Source organism: Anser cygnoides, chromosome 10 (genome assembly GCF_040182565.1).
Source record: "Anser cygnoides isolate HZ-2024a breed goose chromosome 10, Taihu_goose_T2T_genome, whole genome shotgun sequence".
Classification (NCBI taxonomy): Eukaryota; Metazoa; Chordata; class Aves; order Anseriformes; family Anatidae; genus Anser; species Anser cygnoides.
Window position 1 is genome coordinate 14801787 of NC_089882.1, and position 26548 is coordinate 14828334.

At 46.3% G+C, this 26548-nt stretch overlaps 1 protein-coding gene across 4 annotated transcripts in view; it reads right to left on the reverse strand.

The window, feature by feature from the left end:
• Positions 1-4489: 4489 nt before the first annotated feature.
• Positions 4490-26548, reverse strand: part of FLNB (filamin B) — an 85281-nt gene continuing 63222 nt past the window's right edge. For 2 of the 4 annotated variants that reach the window (XM_013184157.3, XM_067003076.1), the window contains 19 exons: positions 25136-25325; positions 22945-23192; positions 22202-22276; positions 21368-21470; positions 20364-20504; positions 18703-18831; positions 18008-18181; positions 17698-17856; positions 17122-17325; positions 16342-16494; positions 15913-16035; positions 15078-15344; positions 14478-14615; positions 14272-14387; positions 12264-12396; positions 11001-11177; positions 8305-8523; positions 7144-7347; positions 4490-6309 (listed from right to left, as the gene is read on the reverse strand). In XM_013184157.3, coding sequence (XP_013039611.3) covers positions 6122-6309; positions 7144-7347; positions 8305-8523; positions 11001-11177; positions 12264-12396; positions 14272-14387; positions 14478-14615; positions 15078-15344; positions 15913-16035; positions 16342-16494; positions 17122-17325; positions 17698-17856; positions 18008-18181; positions 18703-18831; positions 20364-20504; positions 21368-21470; positions 22202-22276; positions 22945-23192; positions 25136-25325 — 3141 coding nt within the window. In that variant the 3' untranslated portion in view covers positions 4490-6121. The remainder of the gene's footprint in view (positions 6310-7143; positions 7348-8304; positions 8524-11000; positions 11178-12263; positions 12397-14271; positions 14388-14477; positions 14616-15077; positions 15345-15912; positions 16036-16341; positions 16495-17121; positions 17326-17697; positions 17857-18007; positions 18182-18702; positions 18832-20363; positions 20505-21367; positions 21471-22201; positions 22277-22944; positions 23193-25135; positions 25326-26548) is intronic. The other 2 variants (XM_013184158.3, XM_067003075.1) reach the window with 2 other exon arrangements.

Consider the following 26548-nt stretch of genomic DNA (forward strand, 5'->3'; position numbering starts at 1 on the left):
ATTCCTATGCTTATCCCACACATTCATCAGACAATATTGCAAATATATATATATAAACTTTTAACAGTTTATGCCTTCTCTGAATTTTCCACACCAGGGGATCATTACCCAGTTCTCCCAGCTGCAGAGAGGTTTTTAAATAGTTCAAGCCTCCGGGATCCTGGATGCTCTGCAGCCAGAACAAAGCCCCTCTTTAGATGAAGGAGGCTTCTGGAGCTTTATTTATGACCAAACAGGAGTTTCACGCTAGAAATCAGAAATGGCCCGGGGAGACTTTGTCTTGCGCGAGCCAGGTCTCAGCTGAGGGCTGGGAGAGAAACAAAGAGGCTGTTCTGAGGCTGGGAACTCTCCGCTTCCTCCACGAGGGCCTTGGCCAAGCGCAAACAAAGAGCAGAAGGGGTTCAGCTAAACAAAAGGTGCCGAGCCCTTTGGCCCTGGGCAAGCATCGCCATGCCTCCCGTCGGGTACCAGAGGCTGGGAGAATGGGGAAATGGGTACCGGTGGCAGGAAGAGCAGGGGGACACCAGTACAAATCTGCACGGGGATCTGGCCGTTTGGGGGGGCTCTGCATGTGCCCCAGAGCAAACTGGCACAGAACACACTGCGGTTGAAAATGCAGCGCTGGGAGAGCATTAAGAAATGATAAATAAATCATCATCAAACACAACGTGCTGTTTAACCAACTGGGGTCAGCAGGACTGGGGACTGTCCCCTCTCTGCAGCAGTACAAGCATCCCCAGCTCCAAATTCCTCCAGCACAGCGATACCCACGTGCAGCACAGCCCCTTCTTTGTGTTTACACCCATGTTTGTTTTGCTTTTCCAAAAGTTTAACTGTGCACGAATACAAACAGAAGCAACTCCAGCCTGCACAGCTTCCAGCGCTCCTGCTGCTTTCCTGCTCCTGTGGCAAGGGGAGGCCAGCAGCAGGCACTGGCCACCCACCAAAGCCACACCAAACACGGGGTGTGCAGCGAGCCCCCAAGCTGCAGCCCCAAAGCGGGCTGTGCTGTGCAATCACCTCAAAGCAGGCCAGCAGCAGAAATATCAGAGGCAGAGAAATCAGGGAGCCTGCTTTCTTGGTCATTAAAAGCATTTCCACGACCTCTGTAAGCCCCACGCCCAGGATAACACCGGTTTCTGCCTTCCGCAAGCCTCTCTCCACCCCTCGCGTGGGGAGCTACGCGTGCAATAAATATTATTATGGCCCCCCCTGGTGGCACCATTATAAATCCCAGTGCCTGTGGTGGCACCGCTACAAATCCCAGTATCTGCGTGGGCCCCTCGCTATCCGGACGCCCGTACCGCGGCATCGCCTGCAGACCTGGCACGGGAAGGAGACGCAGCTCCGACCGCAGAGCCTCACGGACCTGCATCCCCACACACGCCTCATGCAGCCCCTTCCCACTGACCCTCGAGAGTTGCCCCCAAAATGGCCCTGGTCTCACCATATCTGTAGGTGAGCCGGTCACAAACCCAGGCTGCAGTTGGAAACGCGCTGCGGTGACCATGAGGAAGACTGCCCTGCCCAGCTGAGGCAGACAGCGTCGAGAAGCTGGGATTTGGGGGGGGGGGGGGGGTCTTCCTGCTCAGCCCCCCTGCCTTCCTGAGACGCGAGGCCACGTTTTCACCATCTGTCACCTGGTATAAAAGCATGAATGCCCTCTCTGTGCACTCAGGTTGTCTATCAGGAAGGAAAAACAAGGTTAAATGCTTCAGGTGTCGTTTTAAATATAGCGTCTCAGCTGTCGGCATTTGCACGGTATTTTCTATTAGGCAGAAGGCAGATTTATAGGCGTTAATTTACATATTGGCAAAGGAGATAGAAACCTTCAGTGAAACGCTCTGTAAATGCTGGTAGTTGGACTGGGACCTCCTTTCTGTGCCTCCGAGCTAGGAGGGGGCTTGGCCCCAGCTATTTTCAGTGACGCCAGATGCAAAAAATCCCCCAATTCCCCCCAAAATCCTTAGGACGTTGCTGTCAGAAAGAAATATCCTCGCAACCTCTCAGAGCAGGGCCAGCTCCTCCACAGGGCTCAGAGGACTCACAGGCTTCAAGCTCAGCATATATGTAAATATTTGCAGTACCAAGGTCCTGCTGAAAGGCAGTTCATCATAGGAAGGAGCTGTCAAACATACCTCTGGGTCCTGCTAAATTATATTTTGCCTATCAATTTTTTTTTAAAACTCACATATATTAGCCTTTCATTCGTGTTGTATAAAGAATGCACTTTAAATTCACTCAAATTAATAGCGACACAACCATAAATCCAGCCTGATCTCGTGACATTGCCAGTATTTTTTCTGAGCGTGCAATATGAATTCATAGCCCTGGCAACAAACCCTGCAAGCCTGGGAAACGTAGGGAAGCAATGGAAAAGCTTTTTCCCAGGCGGCCCCGTGGAAGCAGGATAGCACACGCGGGATTTCTGGCAGCAGGGCTGTTTCGATGCCCTTCTGTGAGAGGGACCTGCTGGTGGGTAACTCAGCTGCAGCCTGTCCTGCTGCTTCTGCCCAGCTCTGTGCCCTGCCCTGCGTTAACACTCTCACTTCAGCATCCCAGCTGCTGCCAACCGATGCCTGTTTGTACGTAATCTCTCTGGGCAGTCTTTGAAATGCAATTAGGACATGGTTTGTTTCCTTTAAGCAAGACAAGTGCATTAAAATGCAGAGTAAAAACAAACAAACAAAAAAAAAGGCAAAAATAAAATCAATTCAGTTTTAAATACATTTGGACGCTAAAACTGCCCACAGAATAAAACAACTGGAAATTTCACAATCTTGCTTTCCACAGAATGACAATTAGAGGGGGAAATGATTACAGGGTTTGCACAATCTGAATAAAAACAGTCCTGCTAAGCAACAGCCCAGCGATCTGCACTGCCGATGCACGTCACGAACACCAGAACAGCTCGATGCCTGTCAGGGGGTGCAGGGAGACCCGTCGTGGACACACGAGGTACTCTGCACAGTCCGAGACCTGGCACAAGCTCCAGAAGAAATAAGCTAGGTTACCTTTAAAATATAAATGTATATTTAAGGTCCACAGGGCTCTCCTGCTGGTGGCCTGGAGCAGGAGCAGCGGTGCCGCAGGAGGGAGCCAAGCCTTAAGGCGCTGCCGCAGGAAGCCTGAGGTGGCTGAGGAAAACACGTCCCCAGGCCAGCAGGCCACGGCAATGAGAGGCTGTGGAGAAGCCACACTGTGGCACTACACACACGTGCTTAAAAACCAGCCAGTCCGCTCAGAAGACTGGAATTAAGCAGATGCGTGGCTGCCTACAGAATTAGGGCCACCTGGTACCGGAGGAGAAACAACACAAGTCCTGTTTGGACAAGCTCCGAAGAGCCCCCGCAAGCCACGCAGCCTGCGCTCTGACCGGCCTGTGCCAGGGCCCTGCCAAGCCTTGGGTTTTCCTTTGGGGTTTTCCCCCAAAAGGATGCACGAATTTGGGCCTACATCAGTGGGGTGCCACAGGGCAGTGGGCTTAGAAAGGCCGTCCTGTGCAGCTCACCCCGCAGTCCTCCTCCCAGTCTCTCTCCCAGGCGAGACCCCAGGGCATGGCAGGAAGGAGCACGGCGAGAGGCACCGGGACACCAGTAACCAGGCACACCGACATCCCAGCCCCACTGCAGCCTGCCTGCCGTGGTGTAACCCCTCAGACAAGCTAATGATCACAGCCCATCGACTTCAGACAACTCTCCTTAATTCCAGCTAACGTGATTAGACCAAGTGGTAACAGGCAAGAGGAGGCCTGACAAGAGCAGGGCGATTGGGTAACACCAGTTACGCAGGCACAAGCCTCTCAGGTTTACTCAACCTGACAGCTATATTCAGGCTTTTTTTTTTTTTCCTTTCAAAATTTTAAATAGGAGCTTCAAGCTGACACAGCACAAAGCTAATGAAACACAATTAACTACAAAAAGGAAACGATCTGATAAACCTGGGGCAGGAAAGTCCTTGGCAGCAGCTGCTGGCCCGCTGCCTCTCGGGTTTCAGTGGTGTTTCCAGTGGGAGCTGTGTTTGGGAAAACATCTGCTGGTTTCCATAGCCGTGCGCTGGAGCCGGCTGGCCTGAGGTGCCACGCCAGGAGCCACCTTCTGCAAACAGCCCCACGGTGCTGCTGGAGAGCACCAGAGAGCTGCATGGGTGCCGCTGGCAGCGACGCAGGAGCAGCCTCGCAGCCCCACAACACTTCTGCTCTCCAGCTCCGCTGATCCCCCATCACCGCGGTCTGTGCAGAAAGACCTGGCACAACACGGTCACGTCCTGCCATGCTGATGCCGTGGCTTAAGCTTTTGCAATACGTTTTGTTTTAGCAACAAAAAAAGTGAGGTTACAGGAAAACATACAATGGCACTGAAGCTAGGCCCAAGTTTTTGGATGCCTCCTGCATGGCTCGTGGTCCGGAGGTCACTTGGCATGTCTGGAGCTGCTACACGCTGTAGTTTTGGTTTGGACTTTATGGACTACATATGAAAAGAACCCGGTGTTGTTTTTAACATGCACATTTTAATGAAGCAAACATTTCTATTTAATAAGTTATAAGATACAATTTTACAATCCTGCATTTTATTCCAGTTTATTTTGTTTTCACTTCCTAGTTTACAATGTAGTGAGCATTTCACATTAAGGCACAAAAAAGCACAGTAAAAAAACAAACAACCGTCCTTTATTTCCCAAATCAACTGTGCTCAAGGGTAGTGCATCCACAAGTAACTACAGAACTGTAAGCGTGAACTTCTCCATAGGGACAGACAGTGACATTTCAACACGTTTTCAACAAATCCTATCTTCTCCTAATCACAGAGTTAAAGCTCATTTGGAGTTTTACTAAAGCCCCAGCAGCTGACAGCAATTCCGATACACACTTGGAAAGTAGTATTGAGTAATCCAGGACAAACATATAAGTTACAATGGAAGTTTTCACTCCTTGACCCTAAGCATGAATCTCCCTCACAGCACTAAAGGAAATTTTGGAAGAGATGAGCATGCTTCAGGCACGTCCTTGGACTGAGATATAATAAAACAGTTTGCACCAAAACCAAGGGTTTGTTGGTTCTTATTGCCATTGTGTCAGCACATTTACACACCCACCCGCCCTCCCGCCCACTACCCAAGTACAGATGTGGGTCTCCATGCCCAGGAGGGGTTTGCACCATCTCACTCATTGCCTGCCCAGCAGCAGCCAGGGAAACTGCTGATCCCTTCGCCATTAGACTGCTGTGCTCTGACCTGCGTGGATTTTGGGTCACTCAGATGAGAGCTATGCCTGGCTTGGCAAGCTAGGAACTTTATTGCAGCCGAACTGGGAGTTGTTCTTAAAAAGAAAATAAATCAGTAAGCGTGTTGGGAGTTACCTGTAAAGCAAAGTTTTAGAAATTTCACCAGAATCCCAAGCTAATTAAAAAACGCATTGCTAGCATCACGGCCAAAAAGCTACCTGTATAGATTTACAAAGCATTAACATAAAGGCTGAAAGCTCTCAGGAAATAATTTTAAGTCTGCTTTTGGTCTGCTATAAAAGATAAACTTTTCCTAAATGTAAACCATTAGCAATGCATTTCCAAAAACATTTTAAATTTGAGTGGTAAAGCCACTTTTAGTAGCCTTTTATTATGTTAAGCATTAAAATTGATCAAGTATACAAAGGCACCTATTATAGTACCAGTTTTATCTCATTTCTTTACAGAAAAGAATTTGAACTGGGGACAGCCCAAGTCATATTCCATAACTAAAATGTAAAGTCTCCAGTCAAATAAAATCAGTAGTTAAGATACCCAATTACAAAGACAAATTCCAGTTTTCAATTAACATCTAAAGTCTTTAACATCCACAAGGGAAATTAGTGTCTAGTTATCCACATGATTCTCCAAACATTGACAGTGACCTGGACAGTACTGCAAAGGTACAATTTGAAGAGGACATTAAATAGATTTACATTATGTTGATAAGTAGAAGAGAAGTGAAATGCTTGTAAAAACAAAGTTACAGAATTTACTTCTGAGCGTATTGAAATGTGAGCCGTGTGTATCTAGATACTGCATTTTGCAACAGGACTGCACCCAGTATAACTCTACATCTGAATTGCAAACACACAGACTGACTCGGATGTGGGTTGGGATTAAGGAACAGTGATATGGAAAGGACTCCCAGGAATGTGCTCGTCGCCCCACTTCACCGCCAGGACGTAGTCACCCCTCTCCTTGACGACGTAGGTCACATTGTACTGATGGCTGCCCAAATGCTTGATGGATACTTCTTCGCACGGTATTGTAGGCCCGTGGACGCCGACTAACAACATATTTGAACCTAAAGCAAAACAACAGACTGTTAGCATTCATAAGCTTAAACAAACAAGCGTGACGACTGTACCACATTAGCTCCATAATATTACCACAAGATTTTGTTATTTTAATTCACAATTCAGAGCAGTAATCTGAGGTATGGCTAAGGTAGTTTGGTTTAAGAGGGAATTTTATTTAAAAATCCTCAATCTCATAGAGGCAAGGGTCTATTTGTGCACTTTGCTGGACCTGACACGCTACCATTATCTAATTACAGCACAGGAGAGATGAACACTGTGAAAGCAAGCAGGCACTGCCTCTCAGGTACTTCCTTAGAAGTCAGCAGCAGAGACCAGCAAGCACAGCTGGCCTGTCCTCTGCCCACCACAACGCCTGCAGGTGGTGATCAGCACTCAGCTTATGGGAACATCTGGCACTACAGGCTGCGATGCACCAAGAGGGATGCTTAAGCTTAGCAACCTGCCTGTTCTCATGCCATAACCCCATTTTTCTTTCAGGTGCTCCTGGCTAAGAAAAGCCATTTGGAGAGGACGTGGAGTCTTTATAGCCTCTTAAGATTGATTTGGTGAGCACCATGCAGCACTTACAGTGTTTCTTTACAGCCAGATCAGCACCTCGAGCTCTGAATTTCAACTTCACAAAATGCTGATTTACAGCTGAAGCTGAAATCAGGTCTCAGATTGCTGCTAAGAGCTCTCATTAATTCATAGCTGCCAGCTCACAAAGTCATGCTTTTCCTCTTTCCTAACACAGAGTTTGCAATTAACTGAATGATGTTTTAATGCAAAAACCACCCAGCTAAGCCACCATAACATACAGCTAGTTCCTATACCCTTACCTGCTTTGCTGCAATCCACAGAAAAGGAGCTTTTCTGACCCACAAAAGCCTTTGAGAGTCCTGCTCCCCGGGAAACCACTTTGCTGGCATCCGAGGTGGATTTGGGAATGGCACTATAGCAGGTTTCAGTCGATGACCTCGTCACTGACTCTACCATGATGGAAGAAGTTTCGTTTGCGCTGCCTGGGCTGACCAGTCGCTGTCCTAGAAACAGAAAAGACTTCTGACACTCAGATTCACCCCATCTGAAAGGCATCTAGCAGGAGGTTTTGAAATCCTCTTAGCAACTAGCATGCATTCTGCATCCAAAATGCATTTTCAGAGGAGCAATTTCCTTCTTCGGTATTTAAACCAACATCTTCCAGTAACACTGGCAACAGTCCCATCCCAGAGCCCTTAAGTGGTTAAAGGACCACAGGAACTTCAGGATTCATTAAGCAAAGCTGGCCGCTGGAGAAGAGTTAATTGTGCTCCAATCACCAAAATGCCAAAAATGGCTTGAGTTGGCAGAAAAGCAGGTGCAATTTCGCAACAATCCATTTTGAAAGCAGAGCATGTCCCAGCCCAGGGGAGTGCAGTCCCTACCATCTGCCCCCCAAGACCACCACCACGCCTGGGCACCAGGAAGGATTCCTCTAGCTTGGGGCAGCAGTAGAGCTAGCCTATGCTTCAACACAGCACTGAAGAGAAAGAGCTCCTAGATGTAAAACCAGCCTTCCTCACATCATCTGAAAGCCCCTAGACACTACGGCCCTTGGTCAGGCCATGGCAGCACCAAAATGAGACCAAGAGGGGCATCATTTGTGCTGTAAGTCTCCAGGTTTCAGGGGCTGGGGAGGAAGAGTGGGTAACCAAGTCGTATTTCCCCGCTGCCAATGCAACACCTTAGAGCTAGGTCAAAGTCTAGCATTTCCCCTGAAGCTGTTTTAGAGCTGAGCTGGTGAGCTCCACGACTGATGCTTCTGCAGCCCGCAGGCAGTTCTCAGCATCTCCCCAAATCCCTATCTAGGGTTTGGAGGTGATGGGGAAAAGTGTTTTTTGCCTCTTGTGTTTTTGGGCACCAGGCATCTAACCCTGACTGCTGCGCTATCTCAGAGGGACATACTTGCTGAGTGACACAAACTACTTCAGGCACGCAGTAAATACTGGTTAGCTTTTTACCTGTAACCTTTGCCTTGAAGGGGCTGCCCACTATGTGGTTAGGTCCACCATATTTAACTCCAATTAAATAGTTTCCTGGAGCCATGGGTGTGTACATGACTTTGTAACCTTCTGGAGTTTCCTGGCAGTCCATTTTCACCTTTGATGGCCCTTCAATTGTAACAGAGAGGGTACCTGGACCAGCCTTGGTCGTGTTAATGAAAAACTCCGACTGCAACCCTAGAAAGACGTAGCACAGTAAGACACACTCTTCCTCACAGCCGTTGTTACAAAAGCAGCCTCAGTTATTAAATAGGAGCTGGTGATTTGATGTAATGGACAAGACAGCCCTTCAGGACCGAAAGGGAAGTGTCTCGGCATCAAAAGGCCGACTTAACAAGGAAAGGCAGAACTCTTTAAACGAGGGCCCTTCTGCTGGGAGCTGGAGCCCGCACTGAGGCGAGTTCCTTCGTGTCTAAGCTCAGGGAAGTTCAGAGCCGTCCCACCACACAGACCATAAATCAGTGGTGAAGGGCCCACAAGAAAGCCTGAGAGACAAGGGCTGAGAGGTCTCCTGGAGGAGCCGGGTGTTTGAACTGCTCTGCAACAACACTCCAAGCAGTTTGTGGAAACAAAAGCTTGTTTAATTACAGCATCTGGCTAACAGAGCTGAATTACTGCTCTTAATACTAAGCCAATGACACAATGCCAGCAGCACGAGAAGAATTTAAAAGTGAGGCTTTTAGTCCTCAAGTAATTTACTGTCAAACTGGCTTCAAATATTTACGATCTTTGGTCGCTGTATCAGACGCTGCTGACAAGGAATAAAGGGCTCGAGTGCCATCAGAACCAAGACAGCTATGGGAAAGTTTACTACAGAGAGACTGAAGCATGTATGTGTGGTGGCAAACCCGGGGAAGTTTCTAGCCTTTCTGCACAAGCAGCCGCTGTGTTGCAATGCTGGAAGAGCCCGGAGCTCCCAGAGGCACCGTCCCCGAGCGTGGCAGCAGGAAGCCTTACCAAGGAGGCCGGGCAGCCAGCTTGCAACACGCACTGCTTAGCCACAGAGCGCTCCTGGTGCAGCCCCGTCCCCTCCCACACGCTGCTAACAGTAAACAGGCTCTGCCAATTAATACATCAGAAGCTGGAGGAAAATTAATTTCCCAGAGCAGCAAGCCTCACAGCTTCTCCCTGCAGACTCCTCGCTCAGGAGCCGCGGCTTTTTCCCGGTGCCCCCGCTGAAGGCCTGCCTTGTTGGAGGCTCCCGGGGGACACGTTTCAGGTGCTCAGCCCCCAGCTATCCGGGTCTGACACTGGGCCATTGTTCGAGAATGCTGCTCCCTTAGCAGTGGCCAGGATTCAACAAGGAGGCACAGAGTAACCTTGCTGAAGTTAAACAGTCTATTTAGATTAAAAACAACCCCGAGCACCTTTATAGATGGAGGAAAATTCCCCCGTCCCTGATGCATCAGTGGCTAGTATTAATGAGTGCTTTTGTTTCCACCTATTAAAGCAGCGCAGGCTGCAGTATCTTTATTTTACACAGTATATCCATACGCTTCCAAAACTAACTGCTTGGTTTCTCCAGAACAGCACAAGCTTTGGCTGAATAAACACAGTATTTCTTCCAGGGACAAAAAAAAAAAAAAAAAAAAAAAAAAAAAGGTATAAATAGAATCCTCAAAAGACAGCAGTGGATAGAATAAAGGGAACTAGCTGCTGCCTTGCATATCAAAGGGAAAAAAAACCAGCTTTATTCTGCTCTTCACCTGTGTGTGGCCCACAAAAGCACACAATTAAACAAATCAAAGCGCATATTCTGGAATGCTTTCATATTTTCTTACAAAGACCAAAATCATACAAATAAAAAAAAATAATCTACATTTCTGAGTTGAGAACTGTCAGATGGGGCAGCCAAAGTAGATAAATAGGTGTCAGATTTCCAAGTAGTGTCAGTATTCATGCTGCATCTGAAGCATATATGAAATACTACGAACAGAACACAATTCATCATATTCCCTAGGTTTTACACGTCATGTTACATTTAACTTGACATTTCTTAGAGGTGCAAGCACTAAGGAAAAGCTAACTGGGTACACCCTCGCACCCAGTTGATTAACAGGGGTATGCAAGTTAAATGAGACTCCTTAAACTAGTCAGCCGGCTGAATAACTGCATTCACTACAGGAAAAGCTTCCAAAAACCCTGTTTTACTTCTCATTACCAAGTTTCAAGACAAAGGAAAATAAAAACTAATCGACTACATTTGTTCCCCCCCAGTATTTCGCCCACTCTGGAGCATACATGCAGGGCAGTCACTGACTGCTTTCTGACAGCTGTGTAACTCTGCAAAAGCCTCCGTCCCTTGCAGGTTCACGTGTGGAACAGGGCCAAAGCATCTCCAGAGCTCTGGGGGACCACCTAAGCAGAGTTCGGCTAACCAGCTCAAGTGAACTTTTGCTGCAGTTGCTGCTTTACAAAGGTTTTAAGTTTATTAAGGCTCAGTGTAGCATGCAGACCTGCTAGTGATGGTTATGAGACTTCAGGAGCATGCGAGAAAGCAAAATTAGTCTGCACCCAGGTCAGCAGAGAATGTGTTAGTTCAGCTGCCTTAGCAGAGCAAGTCATGTAAAAATACGCCTACAAACAGCTTCTGGCTCCTTCAAGAAAGCCAGAAGGCCAACAGGTTTGTACAGGAGCTCTAAAAGAAGGGTTACCCGTGGTACCGCTCTCCAGGCCCGGTCCGTACGCCGTGACGAGCGCAGGGTTGCCCGCCTGCCCAGGCTCGCCAACGCGCACTTTGAAGGGGCTGCCCACCACGTGGCTTCCGTTGAACTTCACGTCGATGGAGTGGATTCCGTTCTCGTGGGGGATAAACCGAACAGCGTACTTGTCTGCAGGAGAGAAGAGGCTTTTCTGACATTTCGGAGATGACAGCAGCAGCAACTAAACCCAACGCGGAGCTGGTTAGCAGCCCAAGCAAGGCTTCCACGTTTCAACATATTTTGGTCCCAACATAAGCAAACTTGGCTTTACAAGCTGCTACGCTCCTATTTAAGTAGAAAAACGATGTATTTATCACAGGAGGTGTCACGGATTGCATTTTCACCTTGTCTACCAGGAACTGATCTCAGCTGTCATCCAGCCAGCAGCGTGAGTCTCAGGGCTATGTGCCTCACCCGCGAAACCAGAGGTGACAGCTGAATCACAGCCCAACCTGTCAGTGGCAGACAGAGCAGCACACTGGGCTTCCTTACAAAAAGCAGCTGGGAAAAAGCAAGTCAAGTTGTACCAGCAGGCTGAGCGTGCTGCTCTGACACCACAGACGTGGCACCTTTAAGAGTTATCCAGCAATTTGCTGATATTTCATGTTTTTGATTAACCCAGAGGAGTGACTGACCTTCCCCAGCTGGACTACAGCTAGACTGGCACGGTACAGACCATAATTCATTCAAACTTCAATTGAAAAAGAAAAGCTCATTGCTGAAACAGGTGTTGAGCTTTCTGTAGCGTTTGCTTATATTCAGTTTCCTTAATGTTTCATATGAAGGAGTGCAAGTTAAAAATAAACTATTTGTCAAAGATGGAAGCATAGCTTTGAAAAATAAACTTCTTCACTGGCTAAATTCAACAACCACATCATATTTCACCCCCTTCCTTTACGAATAATATCGCTGTGCCTCCACTGGCAAGCCAAGACTTCATGCAAAAACTCTTTAGAGTTTGCCCTTAAATATTAGCATCTTACACAAGTTAGGACTCGGTCACTTCATTAGTTATCTAGGAAGAACATGAACGTAAACTTGATTGAACAGCTCTTAATGAAATTGCTGACAAGGAGAAGTCATTCTCCAAGCAAGCTGCTCACTCCTTGGGTACACTATTAGCAAGCCAAGGGATTAAATCCAGACACTGTGAGGCTGGGAGAGTGTTTTTGCAAGTCACCCCATGTGTTTTGATAAACGTAAAGCTGTTCTCACCTGGCTCCAGCTCAGACACATGGCACTCTTCTACAGCTCCGGAGGGGCTGTGGACTTTAGCATCAATCTTGCCCTTTGCCCCATTCAGCCTTATAGCAAAGGATGCTGGCTGATTAACTTTTAATCCAGACTCCTGAGAATGCAACAGTCAGATTACCAAATTTAAACTTTTGTTTAAGATTAGTGACAGGGAAATAACCATTTCAACATAATTTTTTAGATTTCAACAAAAAGACAGCGTTATGACTTAACAGTAACTCTCAAATCAGAAGTTTTTTCTTCTCTATTCTTTTTAAACTCTTATGGAGTGACTGATTTAAGTCACCTACATCCACTCAGTTGATTTTTTTTTGATAGTAAAAGACCATTTTTGGAAGCCAGATGACACTCTGCCAAATCAGGCAAAGGCAGGTTTACAAGACTAGTCACCCATTATCACCGAGGTCAGACCCCTGTACGCAGGCACTTGATTTAAAGGATGTTTAAGTGATAGCTCCATTTTCAGCCCATTCATTCATTCCAGATTCATTCAGGGGAAAAGCCTCTGATAATCCAGTTGTCTGAAAGAGTAATAGGCATGTTTATATTTGCCACAAGAGGCTACATTTAGAACGCCACCACAAGATGTCTTAAAATGAGAAAGTAATTTAAAGCACGAAACCAGATGTTGCTGTGCTGTCAGACCATCGGCGCTGTGCAGCATTGCTTGCTGGAAGGTGACTCAGCTCAGCACCCATGCTGCACTGCTCGTCACAGCTAGAGGAAAGCTCTTGCAGCTATTAGAAGTAATATTTTATGCTGAACATACGTTACCTGATTTCATTTTCAACTAAATCCTGGAGAGGTAAATAAATGCAACTGAGTAGAACTGAGGTACAATATACAAAGCAAATCCCTGATGCAGGTTTAGCAGAGTGATGCTGCACACGGAGCTCCTTTACAGAATACTCAGCTTTATCTGCCTCTCCAGGACTTAATTGAAGTGAGTATTCCTGTCAAAGAGTCTTTAAATGAAACACAAGAGAAACATCAATACCACAGTGACTAATTAACGCCCTTGTAACTCGTTGGCAGAAGAGACGCTACAGGAACAGGCTGTCACCATTTGTTTACACAGAGAAGGTGGAGAAGCCCAGGCAAAGTCCAGTACAGGCACATCAAAAATAGCCTCAACTGAAGTACTAATTGCTCGTCACCGCTCAATGAGGACTGAGGTACAGTATGTTTAGACACACACTCTACTCTCAGTCTCCCTTCCAAGTTTCTGGCTTTGGAGGTTTAAGTCAGACCTTTAATGTTACTTGTACTTTAATGCAAGTAACCACACACACAAAAATAATGGTAAGGTTAACAGATGAACCCGGACCAACTACAAAGCTGGAATTCTCTCCTACAGATTTGCTGCCATTCATGAATTATCTGCGCTGTGACTGTGGTTTCGTGACATCAGCCAGAGCGAATTCATGCTCTGACTTCATCGGGGGGCCTCATCCATCTGCCTGTGCAGATGCTCAGCGCTCAGACAAGGCTGCAGTAATGTCCTGACCAAGCAGGCCTACACTGTCTCACCTGCAGAAACGCAGCTTTTCAGCGCACGTGCTGACACAGCAACTTAGTTATCAGCATGATCACTGCTTGTTCATTTTCATGCTTCAGTTGTAACTGGGCCTCCCCTAGCTAACTGTGGGGGAAAATCAAGTTTTAGCTCTACCAGTGCTGCTTCTAGAGCCTTTTATTTTTAATTCTCAAATGTTACTACCTGTAATAGACTTATTTTAGCCTTCTGCCTTCAAATCCTAGCTAGCTAAAGCTGGACCAACTCTACTGGCCTAAGTTACCAAGAGGCTAACTGTCAAAAACCTCTCCCTGTCTGCAAGCTGAACTTGAAAACAAGCACCAACCAAGGCAAGGTTATCCCTAAGAAGAAAGGACAACCATTTTGGTCTCAGAGAACAAGGACGAAATCAGTCTCTGTGGCAAGTTGTGGAGATGTTTCCTTATGTCTCACCTGAAGGCTAGTGACAGTGAGCCTGCGAGCATCATCAGACGGGGCGATGACTGGAACCAGGTAGGGGCTTTCAGGAATGTGCTCATCATTGAACTTTATGGACACCTCATAGTTGCCTGGGGGAAGAAAAGATGCAGTGAGTTTCCTTCATGTCTTTGGAAACAGCTTTCAGTTTTATTTCAGTACATTTTGGTCTTACTGTGTACCTGGCTCTTGAACTATGTATGATACACCACAAGATCCATCTTTATGGTCTTCAAAGGCAATTTCTGCTTTACTTGGGCCTTCTACTGCAATAGACAGTCCTCCAGCTCCAGCTTCCCGTGTCCATATGCTGAACTCAGCTGTTGAAACACACAAGAGCATACACAAGAGTAAGCTCACTGCTGCTGGGTTTCAGCTTCCTTCTAACAGACAACCCCTTTCTAATAGCAGCATCCCATAATTACGTGTATGAGAAATGGTACGTTGAGCCATGGTGCTGGGTGATAACACTTGGCAGCTTTTCCAAGAGCCTTGAATTAGCCTATTAGCTTCGAATAGTACACTAACAACTTCAGGCTCATTCTGAGAGCAGTCACCCAAACATGGGTTTCCATGCTGTGAGCTTCTCCATCTGCACGATGCAGCAGTATTATTTCTTTGCACGTGTTTCTCCACTGACCACCCCCAGGCGTGGGGCGAGCCTGCAGTATTACACTGAGCTCTGCTCAGGCTCTCAGAAGCAGGACTTTCACAAAGGCCAACAGAAACCAAAGCACTGCACTGCAGACCCAGGCACTGAAGCCCAAGAGCAGAGGACTCACCTGGGATGCCTGTCTCTCCACGCTCCAGCCCCGGGCCTCCAGCTCTCACTTTATGAGCTCCACCCTCACCAAGCGGCCCCACGGTGAACTGGAAGGGGCTGCCCGGCACAGGCTGCCCTCTGTATTTGACATCCACAGTGTGAACTCCCATTTCTTGCGGTACAAAGCGGACGCAATAGGTGTTTTTGTCAACTTCTACTATTTCTGCATCAAAGTTTCTTCCAGAGGGACTAGTTACCTGGGCTGTCATGTCCGCGCAGTCAATTTCTAACAAGAACAGAATACAAAATGCAGAAGAGAGTGACAAAGGGGCTGGGTACTTTGTTTTTTGAAGCAGAAACTGAGTTCAGGTGATAATGATGACAGCACAGATGACAGAACAGGTACATAGGTGCTAGGTTGTACTGTCAGCTAGATGCATGCTGCTGAGCAGCAAGCCCGACCAGTTGCAGCTCTCCAGGTGCTACAAAGGCAGACGAAAAGGCTGGATAAGCACAGCCAGCTTATACTGGTCTATGATTCACATTTGCCAAGCAGCAGTACAAACACCTAACAGATTATCTTAAAACCCTGGAGACAGGCTGAGCTGTGCAGCCCATCCTCCAGCTTGCTTTACGTGGAACAGATTAAGGTCTCCCTGTTATTTATTTCTCCATTTGCTGATCATGGTTATGCATATTTTTAACAGTTCATAGAGACCATACTACCAGTATTTCTTCCCTACACTGCCTTAACACGAGGATGACTTAACACTGAAGTTCCTATGTCCATTGCTTCAGGTACACCTACACTATACAAGTGCAATTTATGGTTACGGGGAAAGAATGTCGCTTACCTGGAATTTTTAGGTTCAGATCACATATGCTTCCAACTGTTGCAACAGAGGGAGCCCGTCTTGTTCGTGTGATGCTCTCCTTAACTCTTCCCTCACCACTTATCTTCACAGTAAATGGGCTGCCTGCAAGTGCCACAGCAAGTCATTCCTCTTTTACTCACTACACACTGCATCAAGGGGAGGAGTGAAAGCTTCCTCTAACTTGCACTGTATCACAGTGGAAGTTTTACAGCCAGTTTACAGTGAAATACAGCCATGTAACTAGAACAGTTTTGGATGCCTGCTTGAAGGGTACTGGTAAGACCTCCTCAAATCTTCAGGACTTACGGTATGGTCCAGATCACACAGCCCACCCACAGTTCCAGCGTGCTGGCCAGCTAGGTAAGACCTTTGCTGCACTAAACAAAGGTGCCAAACACTCCTGCTTACCTGGAATATGTTCATCTGCAAATTTAGTAGACACAATGTACACGCCAGGTACAGTTGGAAAATAGGACACTTTGCAAGTTCCATCTTCAAGGTCTTCGGTTTGGATATCTACCTTGCTGGGTCCTTCAACTGCCAGCGAGATGCCACCATAACCTACAAAATAGTTAAGTTAACGTCACATTTTCTACAGTTGTATCATAAATTTGACGTAATATAGTCTAAACCCAAAGCAGTAGCTAGTCATTAGCCAGTTTGTTTCAGAATGGGTATGCAGGAGCTGCATGATGTCTTAATAGTACTTTGGTAGTCCTCATAGGTCAGATCACATTTAATGAATGCACAGAATGCATTCAGCTCCTAAAACGCTCTGACCATATCCCTTTTATTTCATTAACATTGAAAAGTTAGCTTCAAAGACTGCAGTCAAGGCTCCACGTCAAACCAACAGGAAAATATCTTCCTCATGTCCTTCTTGCTGTACACTACGATTCTAGAATCAGCACCATCAAATGGAAGAAAAGCTTTGTCAGTGCCTCAGTGACAGTCCCTGTTGGCTGTAAAGAAAGACATTGGCCAAAATACAAAGCACTTTAGAAGTTCATAGCATTGCCTGAAGTTAATAACTGAGAACAACAGTGCATGCTTAATGTGCTCTTTGCATTACAAACAGATCTGCTGCTTTGCAGCTTGTGACCTGGGGATTCCCTGCTGAGGAAGACAATGCTGTCCTTCAGAGAGCGTGTCTCACAGCAACTCACAGTCCCGTGCAATGGAACTAACCCGCATCTCTTGTGTCTACAATGAAGTCACACATTTCAAAGGTTCGTCCTTCTACCAAACCACGTCCAAAAACTCTCGCTCGTCTGGCATCTCCTATCTCAGACTGGACCACCATGATCGTTACAGGGCTGTTTGGTACATGACTCCCGTTTTTCTTGATGCTAACCAGATGTTCTCCTACTTCCCGTGGAATGAATGAGATACCTACAAAGCAGAGAAATGTGACAAACTTACTCACTTTTTATGCATGTTTTACTTGATTAAAAAGCCTTAAGCATACCAAGCAATACTGAAAGAACACTCTTTACACATGTTGAAGTGTTATTCTCAAATGGGCCACAAAACCATTCACATATGCTGACAAATAGCAGCTCAGTCACAGCCTGGAATGCTAACAGAAAAGGTCAGTATTCAGATCCTTCTGTGTTTCACCAACCGTACCAAACAACGACAACCATTTGGTTTGACAACATACTTTTGGGAAGGTGCAGAGAAGAATTAAGTCATTTTACATAGCAAAGAAAACTGGAGTAGAGGCTGCTAAACTGCTCCCAGATGAAGACTATCAGAACTTACCAATGTGGTTATTGGGCAGCCTCTTCAGAAGACAAGGCTCATCACGACCTGATGGGGCTTTAATGCTGGCTGTTAGGAGACTGAGATCAGTCTCAGTGATGTCCAATAAAAAGTCAGCAGCAGAACCAAGCTTAACCTGGGACCGTCTTCTGTTATCATCTGTGGAAATAAAGATAAATGAGTCCAAGATATCAGGGGGTTAAATGCAGAACAAGTTGGGGGACTTCATGCTCTTGCTGAAAACCAGCCCCCCATGCTATCAGAGGTTAACTTTCACTCTGAAGTGCTTCCAGAAGTCTAAGCCTTATACCTGTAATCTTGGCTGTGAACGGGCTGCCTGGGATGTGCTTGTCATTGTACTTGACCAGTATGCTGTAGTTCCCGGGTAGAGTAGGCAGGTATGTGACTGTGCACGTCCCATCTTTGTTATCAATGCAGCTGATTTCTGCTTTTGAAGGTCCTTCAATAGCCAAGTCCAGTCCACCTAGGAAATAAGGAAAACAGCACTGCTGTAAACCTTCATGCACAACAAGATCAACGACTTTTAAAGAGGAAGATCCAGTACTTGGTACTGGAAATGCAGCTCAGATTTACCTTTTCCAAGGATAGCAGCAAAAAGAGCTCAGGCCAATCCATCGAGGCCACGAAACCATTCGATCTGTTAGATTTACTTAATAGTGATTCTACATCCACTACTCATATTCCACCAAATCTAGGCTGCCTTCAGCTTAATTTTAATCAAGTGAACTATTTGTACCTTGTACCATATCCGAGTCTACTTCTCTCAGAAAGAAGTAATAAAACAGTTCAGTTGCCACTGCACAGAAGATGCAGCTTAATGAAAGCCATTTTGCATTGTATTTGCATAAACCATTATTTGTATTATACCAGAGATTCTTATTTGGACAAATGAATGCAAATTATGCTTCAAATTAAGGCTGACACACATTACACTTCTTAGAAGTTTCTAGTTTAGAGTAGGATGGATTTAAAGAACAGACTTACCCTCTCCTGCATCTTCTGTGACAATGGTAAAGGTCGCTGGCTTATTGGCAACCCCATAAATGAGGCCAGGCCCATAAGCAGACACACTGCCGCTGTTTGGATAATTCACATAGAATTGCAGAGGGCTCTCTAAAGAAAAAAAGCAAGAAGCACTTTTAAGGATGAGTGGCCTGGACTACAAGTTTGAAACAGGCATCAAGCTGCTCTGACCCAATGGAATCTTAGGCTATGAATATACCCACATTTTTCAATGCCATTCTCACCATTTGGTATTTGAAGAACCTTTGCATGACTCTAGGGCACTTTAAAATGAATAATCCTTCCCTTTCATCTTCAAAAGATACCTCTCCACAATTTGTTCCACATTTAGTCATGACAAAGTGCTACTCTAATCACCACAGATAAGCTTAAATGATGTCGTAAAAGGGTCTTGCGCATCACAAGTTTATATTTAGCACATTACATCAGAACATGACTCAGAGAAGCGCTCTTTCAGTTCAGATACAAATCCTGAATTTCACTATTTCAGAATTAGGAACGAGCACTGCACACTGCCTGACTCAATGAACCTGAACTAGGGAATTTGAAGGGTATCCAGAAACACATTTGCCAGCCTCAGATTAGTGAAGCTGGTGCACAAGAACAAAAAGTACAGTCACCAAAAGCCAATAATAGTTTCAAGAAAAAAGGCACAGATAGCTCTCAAGTCCAAAACGAAATTTTGCAGCTGAGACAGAAGCAAGCTTAATTCATGATAGCCATCAAGAAGGAAGCATTGCAGCATATCATCCTTCTGGCCAGGCACAGGGCAGTGCTCTCACTGAGCCAATACGTCAGACAGTTTGGCACTTATTGAGGTGCTACATCCACACGCACTACTGCAGATACTGAAGTAGCACTGTGCATCACATTATCTGAGCTCCCTGTTTCAGCCGTTATCCTGTGTTTCCATGTACCAGCAGAACCAGCAGTGCTGATGGTATTTTGTCCCATGTCTGCACAATCTGCCATGGAGCTGTCATGCCTGTGATTACAGGGCAGCGTGAGCTGCCAGGCGAGGCAGAGCGCCGGTTCTGGAGCTGGTGAATTAAGGACAAAAGAAGAGAAGAGAAAGGGAATGAAAGGCAGTGGTTTCTCTTTGTTAAGAAGCAGCCAGTAAGAAAGAAAGATTACAGCACAGCGTGCATGAGTGTTTTATTTTATTGCAATGAGATGGAAAGAGTAACTATAGTGTTTTAACCACTTAGTCTTCCCCACAGATGACAGCTTTTATGCCAATGCAGTTTTAAGGATAAACATGTACTGTAACTATTAGTTTTGTTGAGCACCAAGGCAGTAAATTTCAACCTGAAAAAAATGGTAGTTAGAAAATTGTATGTTTCTTCTTCATAATAAAATGCCACAAAAGCTAGCTTCCAAAACCAAAATCCATTTTAAGCCTGGCTGGTACTATTAAACCACAATGGAAGCTCGCGTGTGCCTGCACTTACTCCTTTGCTTTCGATTCTCTTTGGACTGCCTGCAGATGAACTGCTGCTGAACAGTAAGATGTCCTAGGCAGCTTCTACTGCAGTGTGTACGACTAAGCTACAGAAACCTTAACAGGGAAAAGATGCATCAGGACACTTGACTCAGATCTGTGTGTCTGTTATCAGACTCACCTGGGATGTGCTTTCCCATATATTTAATGTGCATTTCATGCAGTCCAACTTCAGTAGGAGCATATCTCACTGTTACTGTGCCGTCCTTGTTATCCACAATATCTGGAGTATCGGTCTTTCCAGAGGGCATGTGTACTTCACCTACAAAAAGCCACCATGTGAGTTACAAAAGGAGAAACTGCCTGCTTCCTCTCTCCCACCCACAAAGAATGGTCCAGCCTTTTTAAACAAGCATTTTAAATTGTTAAACTTTTTACCCACAGGCACAAATAGGAGACTAATGGGAACACTAAACAGACATGCTTTCTACTAAGCTACATGAATACAGCACAGTGGTAGACATCTGGCAAACAGTCCTGTGACCTTACAAACTCCACAGGCAGAGCTGTTTGCTTCAGCCACTGGAATTTCCATGGCAAGCCCCAGGAAAGGCACTGATGTACTTCATCACAAGGCACCCCCTCTCTAAGATCAAGAATCCCTTCAGCAGGGGCAGACCAGGGCTCGGGGTGGGACTGCTGAGCTAGAGAGCAAGGGGGCCCCAGCCCACATGCACAAGGGCTTTGTGTGACTGGGGTGCTGCCAGATGAAGTTTCATGCAGAAGGGAATTGCTTTGGAGAAGGGAAGTGACAGGGATGCAAGATTAGATTTTTTTTTTTTCAGCATCTGCACAAAATATATTCAAAGATAATCAAGGATGTATATAGCTGCTCCAGAGGGTAAAAAGCAGCAGCAGGTCCTGCAGCACAGTAATTCACAGCCTAGCGCCAAGGGCCACGGCAGCACCAAGAACTCCCTCGTTTAACTCAAACCAGCACATGGGTGTATCCCACTTAACCCTCAGCGGGTGCCACTTGATGTGAAATTAAGCAACTAAGTTACTGGCACAATACAATTCTCCTCCACACGCTATGGCCTAGACCACACAGACTGTTAGCTGCAAACGGCTAAACACGCTAACAAAGAGCAAAACCTCTCCGGAGACTCTGTGTCCTTTGGGTACCTGTTATTTCTCCTTTCCTTACAGCAAAGGGGATAACCATATCAAAGGGCCTGAATCCCATGCCGTTCATGTCTCCAACCGGTACATAAGCTTCTTCCGTCACCTGCAGGAAGCAAAAGGGTCAGTCACATTGTGGATGAAGGTAGGCACGAGATAGCTGAGCTCTGAGCAGCTCCACCGCGAGCAGAAGCAGGACAAGGCGCAGTGATTATGGTGGTCAGGCAGCCCCTGGACTGGGCCCAGCTAGAGCAGCGGCCAGTCAAGCTTTCCTCCACAACACCACCACATGGCAGAGCAGAGCAAATCAAACACGGTGCGGGTGGATGGGAGGCATGCTGGAAAAAAGTGAGGTCAAAATGGAACACGAGAGCATGGGAGACAACGTAGTGCAGACAAGACCCAGAGTGGCTCCATCTGAAAGGATTTAGTTGCTAAGGCCTGGAAGAGAAAGTGATTTGAATGTGGCAGGGTGATTGCAACACAAAATTGACAAAAGAAACTAGTTTCACAATGCGACTCTGGACTCAAGACACGGTGCTATTTTACTGGGAAAACAGAGCAATGCAGTCAGGTTGCTTTTGCTAACAGGAGACATTGCAGAAGTAGAAGCTGTGGGCGTAATGATCCTCTTCGTGTTTAAGGTTATGGAGAGTTTACTTGGAGATTCCCTTCAAGCAACATGGAACAAGCAGGTCTGGATCCCAAGAACAATTGATCAAACAGAAAGAATGAATACAATGACCAGACAGAATCAAGCAGTCCCAAGAAGCAGGCCGTCATCTGAAATGGAACACAGATGGGGGAAACCAACCAAAAAATGTAAAAATTGTGTACCCAAGGGCGGAATCCAGCGGGGGGCGCACCCACTGTCTCCTGTGACCGCACGGCAGCAGCATCTGCATCTACAGCCTGGTTGGTGGTAAAGGCAGGTTAGGCGTTATTCCAGTGCCATTATTCCCACATTTCACGACAGAAGGCACGGCACCTGCCAGCTTCTGAACACCTTCCTCCCCCCACCGCCCCTCCCAGCGGTCCCACAACCATGGCCACCTCCAGCTTTGGGGGCTGCTAAACCACCTGTACCCACCACCGGGCTGAGGCACGGGGGAATGTCACCGTTGGCACAGCAAAGGGACAACGCAGTTTGGGGGAGTTTGGGAGGGAAGCTGGAAAGCAGTGCCTAAACACGGGTCAAACTGAGTTGCACACCGTTTCTTAGTTTGGGGTCAACATTACAGAGTGAAAAACGGACAAGTCAGAGCACTGTATCTGATGACAGCTGAAATAATTAGCTTTAGAAGCTGATTACAACCACCCTTACATCATTTAGAAAGAGAACTACATGGTCAGGAAATGAAGTATTTTGTTCAGAGCAGCCAAGTGTTCAGCCTCTGATAGTTTCTATCCCTTTTCACCTAACCACATTGCCTACTCAAAATAAGCTCTGCAAGTAACAAGGACTCATTAGCTAGGCTAATAAATACCTAAAAAATTACACACACAGTTAACCTATCACTAAATAAAACATGGAAGCAGGAATCTGAGCGGGAGGTATTTGTGGAGCAGAGCTGGCTTACCATAACAGTGAAAGGACTGTTGGGAATGTCCACCCCACCAAAGCGGACATAAATCACATAGGTTCCTGGTTTGGCAGCAGTGTAGAAGATATCGTAAGTCCCGTCCTCATTTTCAACAACATCTGCCTCAGCTTCTGTCCCATCTGGTGTCAGGACGGTGCAAGTCACTTTTCCCTTCCCTGCTGATTTGGCATCGACCACAAAACCAACCTCCTCACCAGTCTTCACAGTGGGTGCAATCCCAGGACCTACAAGGCAAGTTTTGTTACAGAAACCATTCAGAGCGCAGCCTTCCCAGGCAGGCAGCCTGGCACCAGAGCCCCACAGAAATTGCTGGGGAAGCAGATGTATGGCAAGGGACCCTCACAGCACTGGCCAGCACAGGAAAGGCTGGCGGTGTGCAAGAGCTCACCACCCACCTTCCTCCTCCTCTGCAGTCATGGAGACTGGATGAGAATAGAGAAGAAGGAAGTTTGAAGGAAGCAGCGCCTTACGCATGCCCTTATCACCATACTCTTTATGCAGTGCCACAGGCATTATCTTTTACTGCCCTGGCCAGTGGCTTAGCTTTAGCTATCACTGCTTTAACCCCAAACTCCCTGTGCAAGCATCTGCACCACCACAGCCTGTAAAATGGCACAGTAGCAGTCATGGCCATGCTTTTTCTTACATTTACAGCAAACAATTTTCCACTGCTTTGCCACACGTCCAAAAAAATCATGAAACAATGCCCAAATCAAGCAGATCCAGCCTAAAGAGCGCTGTGTTTAAATGAGAACTATTAACTCTTGTTTGCAGTGTGTATTTGATACTCCTGCTTTTGACCACCGCTTGTTACTGGGTAAATGGCTCATTTTCAAATGGCAACAAACCTGCCATTTTAGTACCTGAACAGTATTCCAGCAGCTACTCCTACAGCGACTGCATTTCAGCTTGGCAGCTGCGAATCAAAGCCACTTCTTGGAAATGGGAAATTTAACCTGGCATCTGCGAGGAATTGCCATTACTGTTATTTTGAACAGTTAGGGACTTGAGTTACTTGGAACAGTATCAGATTCAGCAGTCATTAGGCTCTGAACAATTTTTGTAGCAAAGGGGATACCTGCCGCTCTGTTCTTTCCATTGTGCCAGCAACATATTTCTGGTTTAAACAGGCCTGAAAGCAGCCAGCTGCTGGTCTGGCACTGGGTACACTCTCACTGCACAATTCAGGTCGGTACAATGCCCAGACAACTCTCACGGGTCTACAACCAGAGATTAAGTTTCCCTGTTCAGTTTGGTCTTGCCCAATATATTTATTTATAAATCACAGGACTTAACATTCAGTGATGTTGCTGTAACTAGTTCCTACCCCTTCTGCTCCTTCCCACAGCCTCTTGCTGCCTGGGAGGTGGCAGCTTGCCACGGTGGCCAGCCCAAAGCTGCATGATGACCACTCTGCATGAGAATGGGCAAGGGCTGAAGCTGTAAATGTGCTCCACCAGCAACAAATTCAGAATTCCTCCCCTCTACCGAGGTACTGATTTTTGAGTTGTAGTAACTTTTTACCTTGAAGATCTCTCCTTCCACTCCCTCTTCCAAAAGTCTGTCCGTACTCTGGCCAACTTCAACCAGACAGAAAAGCAGCAGAAAACATACCCAGCCTGAGCAGGATTTGCTAACCTTAAAGTACACAGCCAGCTACTTTCACCCACAGCACGAATTCTGCTCTTGCTCAGAATGAAAAGCTTCTTGCAATTCTAGCAGTGTAAAGAGCATGAATGCAGTGAACATGTGCAGATGTGTTATTCTTAAATCAACCTCACTGCAATTCTCAACAGGGCTTACCTAGGCCAAAATAAGCATCAAACTTCAGTTGCATCTAGCTGTTTATAACAACACCCCGGCCGGTTTAAAAGATTTTGCTAGAGAATGCAAGAGATTCTTGTTCACTCCATGGGGTAGAGGGTTCTCTACCTTTATGAAAACCCCTCTTGTAAGAGCAGCCAGATTACACAAATCTTTAGTGTCTTCTACAGAGTCAGATCCCTCGTGCTCTTCCCCCCCTCAAATTAGCACTTTTTCAGAATTAACACTCATTAGACAGTGCACAGGGAGCACATGCAGCCTGTTGCATCAATTGTACCACACCCTCTGAAGGCAGCTTTACACCAAGTACAAACAACTGCAATACACAGGACCCAGCACACACCTGTAGCCAAACACTTGCTGGCATCCCCTGCTGGAGATGCCCGGATGCGGTAGGGAGAGGACGGGATGTCATCGCCACCGTACTTCACGCCGATTGTATAGCGGCCCGTTTTGTCGGGGACGTAGGTCACGGTGTAAGTGCCATCCTTGTTGTCATGAATGTCCACTCTCTTGGGCTTGCCCTCTTGGTCCTGAGGAAAGCAAAGCAGATGATCTAGGCACCATGAAGTTAGTTATGATTTCCTTCAGCAGGATAGCAAACCTTTCACAAACATATTTAGATGATATCAAACAGGTTCAGAACTGAAGCTCGGAATCGAAGTACTAGGAATAGACTATTATAAGCACTGTAAAACAGTCAGTGCTATCAGCAGCTAGGCTTTGCTTGATACCAAAACCTTTAAGAGATGTAGCAAGCCATTTTAATTAACTTTGCATGAACTGTACGAAATTTTAGGCTTTGTTGTCATATAGCTGCTGGAAATGAAGAACACCTCCCACGTCCCCAAGGCACAGATCAGGAGTTAGACCAGGCATCTCTATCCTGATGAAGCACCGGGTTGCTTTGCCCAGCTGCTCCCTGAAAGTTTTGACGTCAGGAAGTACTGAGGAGGGCTGACAACAGACTCCAGTGTGAGGCATCGAGCTCTTGAGATACTGCAAGGTCTACAGTTAAAAGCAGGTCTGTGCAGTCCCTTCAAACACTACTTGTATACTGAATAGAAGAATTAAAGAGCTGCATAAACAATACAGACCTGAGCTTCAGCATCAAGCCTTCTTATCTAAAACCAAGATCAGTACTGTGTAAAATGATTTGGACAGAGCTAGTCCCAGCTTTCAATGCAACTCAACAGCTGCAAAGCGTGAAGCACTTTACAAAGTCCTCCAGGCCTGCTCACACACAAATCTACATGTTGATGCCATTTATAATTTATGGCTTAAACTGCCTGGACTACAGTATAAGCTGTGATGGACTTGAGATTTCAGGTACAGTGTGGAAGAGCTTGCTCCTTTCAGAGAGCCCTGTGAAACATTTGACATTCAAGAGCTGAGAACCACAAGCTGTAGCAAATGCATTCCCACCACGCAGGGCTTGTGGAACTTAATCTTCAAAGCCATAGCCATGCTGGGAGCTCTGATAAATATCCCGGATCCTTTAAAGGGCACACTTGCATTCCAGAATAAAGCCAATTGTTTTGCAGCACCTGAGCAGATGGGACAGCACGGGAGCAAGAATGCAGAATGGCAAGTACAACCGGCCATGCCATGACCTAGGCATGCCAGAGCTGAGAAATGTGCTTTATGGCCCACTAAACAGAGACATTTTTGCTGAGGCCATGGAGACCAAGCATCTGAAACTTCAGGGAAAGCAATAACCAAGTCAAACAAAAAACATTCCTGTAATATCTCTTTA